A 15,135-nucleotide genomic window follows, 5' to 3' on the forward strand; every position below is an offset into this window, starting at 1 on the left:
CCCAGTAACTGAGCAGATTGTGAAATACTCAGACCGGTCCTTCTTGCACCAACAACCATGCAATGCTAAAAATTGCTTAAATTACCTTTCTTTCCCATTCTGATAATCAGTTTGGAGTTCAGGAGATTGTCTTGACCAGGACCACACCCCTAAATACATTGAAACAACTGCCATGTGATTGGTTGATTAGATAATTGCATTAATGAGAAATTGAACAGGTGTTCCTAATAATCCACATTAGTCCCATGCCTTAGTAGCATCCATTATATCTTCAATCTCTTGCATAAGTCGCAAGAAACTCATTTGTTATCCAAAAAAAAAAAAAACGTTAAAGAACTGCTTAGTTGTAGCAAGGTCATGATCATAAAAAAGGCATTGCTGAAAAAAAATATCAGATCTTTACAAACCATTTGCAGAACAAGGGAAATGTACTACCCTTGATATCTGAATTATACAGCAGCTCAGACTGTCCAGATATCTAGGGTTCAGCACTGTCCTCTACTGACTTAAATAACATACTGCAACTGGAGCTTCAAGTATAAAATCCTACATTTGTAATTCTATGTCCACAGATTTTATTATAAAATATGAGACATAACGAAAATACATATAATGTAAGTCTTGTGTTGAAACCCACTTTCTTTAAAGCTTGCGACTGTAGATGAGAATAAATGCTTTTGAACAATAAGTCAACAAAAGGCATGAGAAAACTTTTATACACAAACACGTCTTTTCTCATTTAAACATTATGAATGACTCTATACATTAATAGAGTCTAACAGTATTTCATAAAATTTCATTTCATAGATATCTAACAGTATTTCATTAAATTGATTAAACAAAGAAATAAGACATTTAAAAAAAAGAAAGAAAAAAAATGTTTTTCCAACGCTATGAAGTTGCTGGTAAAATTGTCATCAAGTCTTTATTTTTAGAACTATAATAGTCCACTTGTTTGCCTTCAAATGACATCAGTTTTGGGTCTTTGCTCAGGCTGTTCTTTCGGTTTCTCCGGCAATGCCTAATGACGGCAACTGAGAACAGCAGAAGAGAGCTTGCGATCAGGGCGAACCCACTCAAAAAGAATGTTGCTGTGTAAGTCCCCGTGGTGTCAACCAACCAACCTATACAACAACAACAACAACAACAAAAATCACATGATTACCTAACAGCTTTTTTAAAGTAGCATGTATCCTACAGTTTTGGTTTGGCTTTAAACTGGGCACGTCATTACAAAGCGACAATTTTGTTTAATTTTTTTTTTTTTTTTTTAACATTCCAGATAGTTGACCGATCACAATCAAATAATTTGAGGCCTTTACCTCCAATGGGTGGGCTGACCAGATAGGGAAAAGCATGGAGGAAGTACACAACCCCGAGAGCTGAAGAGAGGTATGCTGTGCCTACAACATCTGACGTTACCACAGGAATTAGGGCAACATAGGCTCCATCAAAGTACCCATAGAGCACAGAGAAAGGTACCAGCAAGTGAAATGTACGTAAAAGGGGGATAAAAAGACAACATAGTCCCTCCATTCCCACAGCAAACATGTAGCATATATTCCTGTACTTCTTTAGACACCTGGGAGAGATACAGAAAGGGTTAGTCAGCATGATTTGGGGCCGGTTACATAAACATATCCATTATGTTAAGAGGTTATGTTTTTATGTTACAGATTTAACAAAAATATGAACAGTGTTAAAGAAAAAACTTTGATGTTTAACTTGTAAGAGGTTTATGCAACCATCCCCATAAGCAAACAATCAACATTCTGTTTGGTTTCCTAAAACCTGAGGGTGTTTTTTGTTGTTGCTTTTTGACCTCTTCAAATAACTCATCTGGTGATAAACCTTGACATGTACACCCTCTTTCTAAACAGACAGCAAGGTCAATGATAAAGAAAAGGACAAATCTTTTAAAATCTAAAAACACGTGTTCCAAGTTATTAGAAATGTACTATTCATGGTGTTCATGTTTTAGAAAACTTTTTACAGCATTTAAAATTTGAATTGAATGATTTCAATTTAATGAATGTCAAAAATGTCACCCTATTTTCCTTATACCTTGAATAACATGTATACACATCTTAAACATTATTAATATACTTTTACATGTTTTTATTAACATATTTTTTAAATGTATTTTTTTATTTTTTTTTTACAAATATGCTGTTTTAATTTATAATTCATTAAAAGGTTTTGTGGAGTCACACAACATGACATTTTAAAACCTCGTATTTTAAGAGACTTATTTACATAATCATGAGGGTCTGCAGGAATCTTCTCTATGACATAATTTCCAGTTTTGTATTTATTTCTGCTTGTTGGTCATACCACATGACTTTGATTAAGCAATTCAATGTTTTTCAAATTAGTCCAGTCATTTTATGAAAAAAAGGTTGAACAAATTGCAACAGAAGCTCAACTGATTTTGTAACCTCAATATGTCCTGAGTAAGGAAAAAAAAAGCCCCGAAGAATCCCAGTTTAGAAAAAAGACCAAAATATATCCCATTCATACACATATTCATTCTTTTTCTCACGTGAATAGGGTAAAAATTGTAAAATTTAGATATCATCATGAAAATCATTGAGTTGATTACTTATATCAAGATAAACAAAAAATGTATTACAAGTTTTTTTTAATTGTTTGTTAACGGTGCATAATATAATTATGTATTAGCTCATTTGCATAAATCCCCAAACAGATCTAAACATTGGGTATAGCAGGTGAATTTTTTTTTTTAATCTTGTTGACATATAACAGTAAAAGACTTAATGTTAAGGTCTGAATGGAACCCTATTAGGCTACCCATGAACATTAATACAGAAAGAAGTACTTTAGAAACCAGCCTTTATTAATTATTATTGCAGAGATGGGGTTTGGGCATTGAGTGCATTGTGTACGTAATTAGATTTTTTGATCCAGACACTTTTTATTTCACCAACCTTTTGTCTTCTGCCTTCTCCTTACCCATGTCTCCTGTTCTTCCCTCAGACTCATCCCCCAGAAACAGTCCCATTGACCCAGCCCCAAACCCCATGTCACAGTCTGGTGTAGGCAGAACAGGCTGAGGCAAAAGCTCTAATACAAAGGTTTACTCAGATTCAAACAGGTACAGACAGGCAACCGGGTACACTCAAACTCCATGTAGACATTAACATCGACTGACAAAGACAGACTGAACAGAGGCCAACTAAATACACGCATGAATCAAACATAATAGGGTGGAGAAAGGTGATACAGATGAACATGACGATCAACAGGTGGATGATTGCGGGAGTGAGTTCAGGTGTGGAGACAAGAGGATCCTGGGAAGTGTAGTGCAGATGACAAGACAGACTGGTGCAGACGAGGACTGTGACACCCCATCTCTGCCATAATAATTAATAAAGGCTGGTTTCTAAAGGACTTCTTCCTGCATTAAAGGGTTAGTTCACCCAAAAATGAAAATTAAGTCATTAATTACTCACCCCCATGCTGTTCCAACCCCGTAAGACCTTCGTTCATCTTCGGAACACAAATAAAGATATTTTTGATTGAATCTGAGGGCTGGATCACTCTTCCATAGACTGCCTAAGGGACTGGCTCTTGACGGCCCATAAAGTCATTAAAGAAAAGGTTTAAATCTTCCATGTGCCTACAGCGGCTCAATTATAAGTTTATCAAGCGACGAGTCTACTTTTTGTGCGAAAAAAACATAAATAACGACTTTATTCCACTATTCCATTACTTCCTTATGGGCGCATGCGCGAGAACTGAGACGAGGACGTTCTCATTCGTCTACTTCTTGTTACCGGCTGCTCACCGCTTAGGAGTTTTACCGCCCCCTACCGTATAAAATGATGATCATATATAAGGCGCTCTGGATTATAAGGAACACTGTCGTTTTTTGAGAAGATTAAAGGCTTTTAAGTGCACCTTATAGTGCTGAAAATACGCAAATTGAAAAGCGTATGTACAGCGCGCATCTTCCTCTGCTTGTAAACAGAAAGTTTTGCGCTTCCAGCTATATCAGCACATCATCTTATACGGTAGGGGGCGGTAAAACTCCTAAGCGGTGAGCAGCCGGTAACAAGAAGTAGACGAATGAGAACGTCCTCGTCTCAGTTCTCGCGCATGCGCCAATAAGGAAGTAATGGAATAGTGGAATAAAGTCGTTATTTATGTTTTTTTCGCACAAAAAGTATTCTCGTCGCTTGATAAACTTATAATTGAGCCGCTGTAGGCACATGGAATATTTAAACCTTTTCTTTAATGACTTTATGGGCCGTCAAGAGCCAGTCCCATATGCAGTCTATGGAAGAGTGATCCAGCCCTCAGATTCAATCAAAAATATCTTTATTTGTGTTCCGAAGATGAACGAAGGTCTTACGGGGTTGGTACAGCATGGGGGTGAGTAATTAATGACTTAATTTTCATTTTTGGGTGAACTAACCCTTTAATGTTCATTAGTAGCCTAAATGGGTTCCATTCAGACCGTAATATTAAATAGTTTAGTGTTATATGTCAACAAAATTCCACAAGACATTTTCACCTGCTATATACCCACTGTTTAGATCTGTTTGGGTATTTACGCAAATTAGCACATATGTAATTAGATTATGCACAATTTGTCTATGTTAACAAACAATAGCAAAAAACTAACTCAGTGATTTTCATGATGATATCTAAAAGGTTAAAATCTTTACCCTATTCACATGAGAAAAAGAATGAATATGCGTATGAATGGGATATATTTGGGGATTTTTCTAAACTTTTCCCTAATGGGATTCTTCGGGGCTTATTTTTCCTTACTCAGGACATATTGAGGATACAAAATCAGTTGAGTTTGCTTCTGTTGCAATTTGTTCAAGGTTGACACCCATTTTGGCTTAAAATGACTGGACTAAATATAAAAAAGAAGTTAAGCTTTTATGTTAAAACTTTTCTTTTAAATAGTTATAAACGATGATGCTAAACTACTAGGCTTATGCCCCCCAAGAATTTAATTAATCTTAAAATAAGTGTATTAATGTCACTGTATTGAAATGTCAATGACCCAATTGCACATTGGATAACAAAATCGGTTATTAGGAAGAAAAACCCAGATAATTATAGATCTGAAGAAAATAAAAAACTAACATTTGCCTTAGTCAATAAATTACCTATTCCTGTTTTTAACTAATGCAATATTTACACAAAACAACATACCTCATGTCAGTAAGCCAGCCAAATGTGATGTTGCCAACAATGTCAATAATCCCTAGTATGGACATCAGGAACGCAGCATGCTGATGACCGACACCTACATCCAGCGCGTAGGGCACTAGGTACACGAATGGAAGACTGCACCCACTGGCCAGCAGCAGGAAGGAGCCTGACAACACCATGAAGTCAGGCATGAGCAGGAAGTGGTATTCTTGCATGGACTGAAGGCAGCGTTGTTTAACATTTACTTCTAATGTATCGCCTGCAGCATTCCCCGTATGTATGCCATTTACCACAGGCGACTTAATGCTATACCCACACTCTGAGTCCACTGGAAGAGGACAGGCCTCCTCCTCCTTTAGAATGATGGGCCGTAATAGAGCTCCACATACACACAGGTTAGACACAAAGCCCCCTAAAATGAGGAGGGCCCCACGCCATGAATAGTGTTCGATTAGCAGCTGCACTACTGGGGCCAGGATGAAGGTCCCGATGCCACTACCAGACATGGCAATGCCATAGGCCAAAGCCTTCCTCTCACAGAAATAGATCCCGACCATGGCAATGGCTGGAGTATAGCAAAGGGCAAAGCCAAGCCCTAAAAAAAAGAAGAATATAAAATAAATTGGTAAACATGCTGAACTTGCTACACACTAAGTGCCGCGCATGGGTCTGTAGATCAGTGTTTTAGGAAGCTTGGGGCTCTTACCAGTTACCACTCCCAGGGTAAAGTAAAGATATTCCAGACTGGTGGCAAAGGAGCTGAGGACTAGTCCTATTGAGGCCAGGAATCCTCCTAGTATTACAGCTACACGGCATGACAACTGATTCCCAATCAGGCTTCCGAGTGGAGCTGCAAAGTAATGTGATTAAATGTTGTGCTTATACTGAACAATATGTTTGAAATAATAAAGGTCATATACACTAATATTTACGGTAAGCCAGGTTTCCATCCACATACACTACTTTGTAAAGTCTTTCCGTGTCAACTCAACCAGAGGTCCCCGGCTCAAATTTTTGATTTGGATCATTTTTTTTGTCTGTAAAAAGAACTATATATAAAGAAGAAAGCCAAAATATTAAATATTATGAATGTATATTGAAGTATACACAAGAAGTATACACTTCTTGTGTTTTTTGCCTCAAGTTTGCATGCCTGTGACTCAAGAAGTATTAAAGATATATTAAAGGGTTAGTTGAAGTTCACACAAAAAAGAAAATTAAGTCATTAATTACTCACGCCGTGCTGTACCAACCCCGTAAGACCTTCATTCATCTTCGGAACACAAATGAAGATGTTTTTTATGAAATTTGAGAGCTGTCTCACTACCACATAGGCTCCTAAGGGAATGACTCTTGTCGGCCCAGAAAGTCAATGAAGAAAATGTTTAAATATTCCATGTGACTACAGTGGCTCAACTATAAGTTTATCAAGTGACGAGAATACTTTTTGTGCGAAAAAACAAACAAAAATAACGACTTTATTTGACTATTCCTTTTCTTCCTTGTTGGCCTGAAACGAGACTTCAATACAATTTCCACGACGCATGCGCGAGAATTGCGATCTCCTTGCGATCTCTCTGTCGTGGAAATCGTATGATTATTAATGACTTTAACGCCAAATTAATGACTTAATTTTCATTTTTGGGTGAACTAACCCTTTAATATCATTTTAGATTCTGGTTCTTAAAAAAACTTTCCTTGGGTAACTTCACTTTAAAGGCCCTCTTACTAAAGTCAATTATACACTAATGTAATTTGGCTCCAAATCTCAGGTGAAAATTGTAATTTTAACCCCCCTCTACAAAATAGTGGATTACTCTAAATATAAATATACATCCAGGACATTGAATATTTTAGCTTTAATCACTATTAGTGTTTGTCTTTCTACAGAAAAAAAAAAATACTGACAAAATCAAACATTTGAGCTGGGGAAGTTTCAAGGATGTATTACATTGTTAAATTGAGACTTATTCATTCAACAAATGCTGTTGTTTTGAACCTCTATTCATCCAAAAAAAAAAAAATCATGGTTTCCACAAAAATATTAAGCACCACCACTGTTTTCAACATTGCTTATAATAAGAAATGTTTCTTGAGCACAAAAACAGCATATTATAATAAATTCTGAAGGATCATGTGACAATGAATACTGGAGCAAAAAACTTTACATGTTTTTTGACTTTACATGTTTTTTTTCTATTAAGGTCTATGTAATTGTGTCTCAACTTGACAGTACAAAATCCTAATGTGTTGTCTAAACACAAACCATTTATGTTAAGTAAAAAAAGTGTACATCCAGAAGGTGGACCCTTCCAGTTCAATCAACTTAAAATTTTAAGGCAACCCAGGTTACTTACTCTTTTAAGTTAAGCCAACAATATTTTTTTGCAGTCTAGTAATCACAACATTTTTTCTTTTGTCAACTTAAATAATTTATTTAGTTCAGATAACTTATTATTTTGAGTTTCTGATGGTTAATTTAATCTACTTCATTGTATTAACTCACTTTTTCCAGTTCAATGAACTTAAAGGCAACCAGGTTACTTACTTTTTTTAAGTTAAACCATCAATATTTTTTCACAGTGCAGTATAGTGCGAGCCGACTTAATTTTATTGTGTTCAATCTGCTTAAATCTACGAACAACTTAAGTTTACTTAATCCGTTTGTGTTGGATTACATGATTGATTTGTGTTGCCTTAACTGGCAGTGCTTTTAGTTCCCAGCATGCTTTGCATATGGTTGAATTTTGAGAGAATAAATGTTAAAATTAAGTGTTATTTTATGTTTGTTTGTTTTTTTTGAGAAATTTAGAAAAAGGGAAGACTTGATAGTGTGTAATAGTGTTTAATGTTAAATTACATTGGAATTATTGAACCATTTAAATTACAGTGGGTTACCATTGTGGAGAAGAGTGGAGCATTTTGTTTGGCTGTCAACTGATTTCATTATATTCAATTGCTTTGAGTGAAGGAACATGTAAATCTTAGCATTCAAGATGCTAATATTGTCACGGCGCGGGTGCAGGCTGAAGGAACAAGCAGTCCGGGGTATCGGTAAAGATAAGGTTTTAATAAATAGAAAACAGGCAGGAAGACAGGAACACAGGCGCCACACGGGCTTACAACAAACATCGACCGACAAGGACTGAATAAAACAGAGGGAACTAAATACACAGATGAATCAAACATAACGAGGTGCAAACAGGTGAGACAGATGAAACAGAACGCTGAACGGGAGGCTGATGAGGGAGTGAGTTCAGGTGTGCAGACGAGAGGATCATGGGAGGTGTAGTGCTGGAGACGTAGACAGGATGGTGCAGACGAAGGACTGTGACAAATATGTGCTTCAGCTAGCAAATAGCTAGCTAAAGTCTATCATTTTAATTAAATGTCACTGAATCAAATGAAATATAACTGGATGAATTAATATAATAAAATGCCTTTGAACCATGTCAGGAAGCCTTTAAAAATTCACGTTAAGACTACTTATATTGGGTAATTTAAAATTACATAATTCTATCATGTTGAAGTTACATGAACAAATTATCTTCGTTTAACGTAATCCAGTTATGTGGAACCTGTTGACAAATTAAAATGAATTAAAGCCAACTTATAATTTTTTTGAGTGAACTTTTGAACAGTAGAGTTTTTTTTTTTTTTGAACAAATCTAGAAATATTACAAAGTACGATCAGATGATTGGTCACTAGTACCGCTATTATTAAGATGCTCTCTCCTATTACATGCCAACATACAGTATTACAACATACTGTATATGATTTGCAAACTATGTGCTTCCACAGACCCCTGAGAAAAACAAATCGGCCTTGTGATAAACGAGAACATGTCAGCCAAACGTGAAATTGTAAAGTTTTATGTAATAACAGCATTTCTTACGTATTTCGTTTACTAGCCAGCAACCTTAAGACGGCCTTTCCTTTGCAATCTAATTCTTAAGATTGCTGCGCTGTCAAAAGCAGACAGCGCCGGGTGTAAAGGAAAGCAAACAGGCCTGTTTTTTTGGGTCAAGCTTGCGACACTGGCGTGTCCTCTCAAGATGTTCGCTGTGTGTTGCTGACTTCAAGAGAACGTTCTGAGCCTCCCACAGGCTGCAGGTCCTGCTTAGTTTCTTATGCAACAGTATTGTCTCAGATGTGCAAAAACTTTCTCACATGAGTTCTGCAGATGGAAACCCTATTTTAGACTGGCCAATGATGATGATTGTGAAGTATGACGTTTCCTTACCACACAGCATGGTTGTGCAGTCCACTAATGAATGAATCCATGCCGTCCCAGAGTAATCTCTTTCAAAGTGCATCTGAAACTCAACAAAGAATATAGAGATGCATCTGGAAAAGAGAAAAAGACAAAACAACTCTGATCAGACAGAACACAAACAAGTTTGTGCTCTTTAAATGACCATATTGTGACACTCAGACTAACAAGACACATTGCAGTCCAGTGCCATTCGCAGCCGGTTACTATGAACAGCCGTGCAGATCGTGGGTGCCTGGATATGAAAGGCTGAGATGGGGTAATGAGGCACAAGCCTCTGCAGTGCCTGTTCAGCACCTGAACAAACAAAACTAGATCACCAGGCAGGTCACTCGGGTCAGAGCTTTCAGTGTGGTTATGACAGCCAGCAACTCTCACGTCTTCCGCCACTAAGACAGACGTGTCTGGCAATCGGCCATTTAAGAAGGAGATGTCCTTCAGGCAACCATTCCACAATTAGTGTGAAAACACCACTGGCTTAACCAAGGGTGAAACCTTACTTTAGGACTTGAATAACACACACATACTTGAATGATAAGAGCTTTTTAAGGGGTTAAGGGCAGAGAACAGAATATCCATAAGATAAAAAAAAATGGTTAAAAAGGCACATCTTCCATCTGAAAACCACTGGCTGCACTTTAAGCTCAAAAAGTTTCATCATCTGGTAACCCTCGGGTTGATTATTACCACTTATCTCAGCAGGACTTGAGAAATGGTTAAAAGAATGCTTGTTTTAGAGGTGAGGTGTTTCATACTGTTTCCTGTTTGCAATTTTATCCCAGTAAACATCAAGCAGCTTTGCAGACCTGTTCTTCAGGTTCTCGTGTATGTCAGGTGATGTACCAGCACATTTAAATTTAATGATGAAATAATTACAGGGTTTAAACAGCATAGTCGGCAGAGTACGTTTACCACCCCAGGGGTAATGTCAAAATACTGCTAAATGGAACAGTTTGTCTTAAGCAGTATACAAGGAAAACATTACCTTTCACCACATAGTTCTGTGTATAGCAAAAAACTTTGATTGTAGCAACAAATGACACTTACAACAGCACATTGCAAAATAAACACGCAAATGCGTTAACATAACCAGTCAAAGCAGTAAAAAACACTTCTAAGCGGCTAACAGATCAACACTGTGTTATCTATATCCAAGTGTGAACGTTGTTTACAGGTCAGTCAAATGTAACCGGACCTCGAAGGCTGCAGCAGAAACACCAGATAGCGCTTGTCACTTTGTGAACCAATGACTCATTCTAGGTAATTCTCAGTGTGAACTAAATATAGCATTCTGTTGTGCCACATGTACAGTACTATACAAGAGTATGTTCTATTTGACAGGTTAAACCCATTTGAGGAACAAATCCAAACATTCTTAAGGACCTGTTTGTTCTTATTGTATTTTTACTTTATATTTGCATTATTATTAGTTGTTGTTGTTGTTGTTTTAAGATTTAAATTCAATAGAAATTTTTGGTCACTAAAAAATGAAAGTTTAAGAGTGACAGCTATTAATTTAAGAAACCTGGCAGGTTAAAACCTGTGGTTTAATTAAAGCTGAAAACAAAACACCTATCCCTATATCAACAGGTTCTAGTTCCATTTGGCAACAGCATACACTCTCCAAAAAAATAAAAATAAATAAAGCTTACCTCGTAACAGCTCGTGTGCAAACAGTTACCACAAAGCAACCAGCCACGATCATCCATCCCCACCCTCCATCTGGAGGAAGGACCCCACCTTTCTTCCTTTCCTGAGCCATGGAGTCTGTCCTTCCCACCGCTTTCATTTCCTAACTCCAAAACTCCCAGTCCCAAACACACGCTGCACCTCTCTGCCGCCACACTCACTGGTCATGGAATTCCTTCTGCAGATGTGAGGCTCGGTCAGTGAGTCCGCTGAGCGCAAGATGACACACACAGCAAAACAGGCATAAGTAACAAGCTTAGCTAAAATGATTAACAGGCACGATGGGTGCAGAAAATGTGACATCTTCCAGGTTTGGGGCTGCTTTTTGGTCTTACAAATGATTCACAGAGAAAAGTTAAATGTTGCATGACTGCATTCAAGGGCACATTCTAACTGATGGGTTGCCATATTAACTTGCAGACCTTGCAGTTTGTCTTCCAGACACTTCAGACTTGTATGGCCAAAATGAAAAGCTGATCTATTATTTTTTGTATATATATATAATTTTTTAAGTAATTTTGACATAGGCTCTTTCCCAGACAGCAATATAGAATTCGCCCAGATCCGGCCCACATTAGGTACGTGTGGAATCCACAAGTTTTTGGTGTCTAAAAAAAATGTTGACACTACTTACTTACAATCTATTAAACTCAGTGACACCGTTGTGGAAAATTTGATGCAAACAAGCCATTAAGAGCTAAAAACAATCAATTGTGTCATGTGCAATGTGCACAATGTACACTGTCAGGATAAGATGATTCCAGTTGTTTTCCATTATTATGCAACTGAACTTGTAGTTTATGAGTCTTCCAGTCTAGATATCGACCGACTGTGGGAAGTGGGAACAGTCCCAACTCCACATTGTTTCACTGCAGCATGAAAAACACACGTCAGCTCAATAGATTCCTTTGAAATTGTCTGATTGTGACAACTGATGCTTTCTGGGCGTATACACTCCGCTTCTCACTCGAGTCAAAGTATGCCTTGTCGGTATTTTGCAAAATTATATGTCCCTGGCTGTGTCTCAAATCTGATCTTTGACTTACAAGCCCAGTCACATGCTAGGACTTGCAAAGAACCGCATCGATGGATTTAAAGTGGTTCCCTTCAGAAGTACAAGAGAGGTGGGAAAAAACAACCAATGTGGGAGTCACTGGAGAGCTTTTTTTTTTTTTAATTTGCATTAATTTTATTATTATAATTTCATTTAATTTCACACCTGCAAGATTTAAGGAACATTTGTTGTACATTTGCCTAATTATCAAATAGGTTAAACCTTAGAGGATTTAGTGTGAGAGCTTTTTTATTTTTTTATTTTATTTTTATTTTATAAAATCTAAAAGTAAATACACTGCATCTGGCACACAATATATTATTACAATTTTTTTTAGAGGTTTGTTCTTGACATTTGTTAACATTTAGCTGAATAATTGTCTTTAAAAGAATACAACAAATGATAACTAGATTAAAAAGTTCGTCGAGAATAATTTTTTTTAATAATAGTAATAATAATGAAATTAAACTAAGAAAAATTTCTAATGTTTAGTTTTTCTCTGAACAGCTGAATTTAAGTTCACAAAACATCACTCGCGTGTTGAAACCAGATGTTTGGGAAAAACTTCTTAAATGGGGAAATTGAGGCACTTACCATTTCATAGAAGCGCAGACACGGTCCAAACGGTCCCCATTCAACTCTTCTGCAATCACGTGAACTGGTCCTGACGTCTGAAACTCTTCTGCACATTAGTTTAATTGAGTTGGTACATCATGTTCATCATAATGCTGCGGCAAGTTTGCAGCTGCTGGAACGTCACGGTACTTGAACGTGTTTAAGCGTGCGAGCTGTACTTACCTCACTTTCCACTCCCCCTTAATACACGTGAAAAGAAAATTATGCAAGTATGCATGGCAGGGTCTGAGGATTTCCTACTCTCACTTGAAGTTGAAATGTTTGGGAATTTCCCCTACTGGTTGAGGGGGGAACAACGCCACTGTTTACAAACACATAGCCTACCATTTTATAGGTCTACAGTCTATTTTTTGTTGCTAGTATCAATCAAATTGTTTAGATTAGCATACCGTTAAATAAATTATTCGATAGACATCTAAACTATAAGTACATTCATCATCGCAGGTGATAAATATTAAAGTTACCATACAATTAAAACGGGCAACTCTTATATGGTAAATTCCACTTTTCATTACAAATGATTTATCCTTGAACCTGCAGTTCAAGCGGGGGGGTGGGGGTGGGTCACTTACACACTTTAAATAGTGTGTAATGTTGCTGTTGGTGCATGAACAGTATCTGCAAAGTTGCAGCGCTGAAAGTTCAGTGTAAGCAGAGATATTGTCTTTTAAAAATCAGGAAGTATATTGCCTACAAAAACGACTCGATTGAGACTACACCTGGGTTTTAGACGTCACTAACCCACACATTTACATCAACCCTCCCTCCGGAAAATGCAAAAAAGGGCATGATCATATTTCTGCTACTCGTCGAGTGTGTTGTATTCACCCAGCTGTCAGGTCGTCTGTGTTTGAGCTTCCCACGGACGCTGTACTTCGGCAACAATGGATACAATTTATGTTTGATTATTTTCCTGAAAATGGCGATCATAGTTTAGCTCCCTGTGCTGCACATTTTACGGAAGACAGCTTCCAGAATCTCCACAAATTCAACACCGGATACAACAAGAAACTGTTACTAAAACATGAAGCAGTTCCACTTCTACTTTAATACCAGAGGCAGCAGTTGTTGGGCCACAACCTGTAAGTAGGCTAAGACTTCATCATTTTAAATGTATTTGCATGTATAATTCCAGACGTAGCCTTGTGTTTTATTTTTTTTTCAGATGCCAGGCTTTATAGCCACTATGCTACTAGTTATGCTATTTTGTGTCTATGACAAACGCGTACAAACATTAAGTTAAAAAAAATTAGCAAATTATCATTCAGAAACGTTTAGTAAGAGCCGTGTGTGGTGAGGTTGTGCTGGACTCTCTTTATCGCCGCTTTCTCATCACTTTCTCAATCTGATTCTGCCTCAAACTGATACTCGACATGAATGGACCGGAGCGCAGGCACGTTTCGCCCGTAAAGGTAATGGGCTTTAACTTTCCGGACAACGTGAGCGACAGTTTAGCCAATCACCACACACCAGCCCAAACTAACCAATCTGAGCCCTCTGCCTGTTTCTGAGGGAGTGGTTTCATAGACTCAGGAAGTCGACCGGTCGTTCGGGAGACAGAGGAGAGCGTGGCTGACAATAAAGGTGAAGTTTATGAAAAATAAGACTTTTTAAAAAAAGAAAAAACATGAATATATGTTATATTGCACCCCATAAACAGAATCATCCAAAGAAATGCCTTAAATATGATCTGTGGAAGCTCAAACACGAGGTTTATTCTCAAACGTCAAGCAAAAACTGTCGAGAAATGTCTGCATTTGTTTTTGATAAAGGAAAGTCCTATGGGTTTACAACGACAGGATGGTGATGGAAATGTATTTTTTGGGTGAACTATTGCTTTAAGTATTCTAGACAGCTAACAGTGCCTATTTCAAACATTGTCTATATAAATTACATTTGTCACTATTTGCTTTGCTACTAACCATCCAAAAGTGACAAGTAACTATTTTTTAAAGGGATAGTTCATTTTGAAATTAATTTTTGCTATGTTTTAGCTTACCTCAAGGGCATCCAAGATGAAGGTGTCTTTGTTTCCGCAGTAGTTTCAATTTCGATATTTTTAGGTCAAACTGTTTACGGATCTGAGGGTGCGGGCGCTTTGTGGCTGTGGTTACAAGAGGTAAAAACGATATAAGTACTGTTCGTTTTCTCACACAAACCGCTCGTTTCGTGTCTTAGGCCATCAATGTGTACTTACATTTATGAGTCGTTAAATCATGTTAAATTTGGACTTCTCTGTGGATGCTCTATGAGGTGGTGACCATAGACCTGCACTATATTACTGACAGA

General features: G+C 37.3%; 1 protein-coding gene across 1 annotated transcript; it reads right to left on the bottom strand.

The window, feature by feature from the left end:
• Window positions 1-558: 558 nt before the first annotated feature.
• slc16a12b (solute carrier family 16 member 12b) lies at window positions 559-12,989 on the bottom strand. The gene is made up of 7 exons (XM_089121867.1): window positions 12,805-12,989; window positions 11,120-11,365; window positions 9,438-9,541; window positions 5,900-6,043; window positions 5,194-5,788; window positions 1,323-1,582; window positions 559-1,124 (listed from the first exon to the last, which is right to left on the bottom strand). Exons 2-7 carry the CDS (start codon window positions 11,254-11,256, stop codon window positions 892-894), a joined length of 1,473 nt encoding a protein of 490 aa, XP_088977993.1. The 5' UTR covers window positions 11,257-11,365; window positions 12,805-12,989; the 3' UTR covers window positions 559-891.
• Window positions 12,990-15,135: the final 2,146 nt, after the last annotated feature.

Source organism: Pimephales promelas, chromosome 17 (assembly GCF_988280905.1).
Source record: "Pimephales promelas chromosome 17, fPimPro1.hap1.1, whole genome shotgun sequence".
Lineage (NCBI taxonomy): Eukaryota > Metazoa > Chordata > Actinopteri > Cypriniformes > Leuciscidae > Pimephales > Pimephales promelas.

What these genes read in the sequence shown, in the direction of transcription:
- slc16a12b (XM_089121867.1), bottom strand. Translation starts at nt 11,256, where the DNA reads ATGAAAGCGGTGGGAAGGACAGACTCCATGGCTCAGGAAAGGAAGAAA. An exon ending in CTGCACAACCATGCTGTGTG is followed by an intron (nt 6,044 to 9,437) that starts GTAAGGAAACGT and finishes ATTACTTTGCAG; the next exon opens with CTCCACTCGGAAGCCTGATT. An exon ending in TACCCTGGGAGTGGTAACTG is followed by an intron (nt 5,789 to 5,899) that starts GTAAGAGCCCCA and finishes TCTTTTTTTTAG; the next exon opens with GGCTTGGCTTTGCCCTTTGC.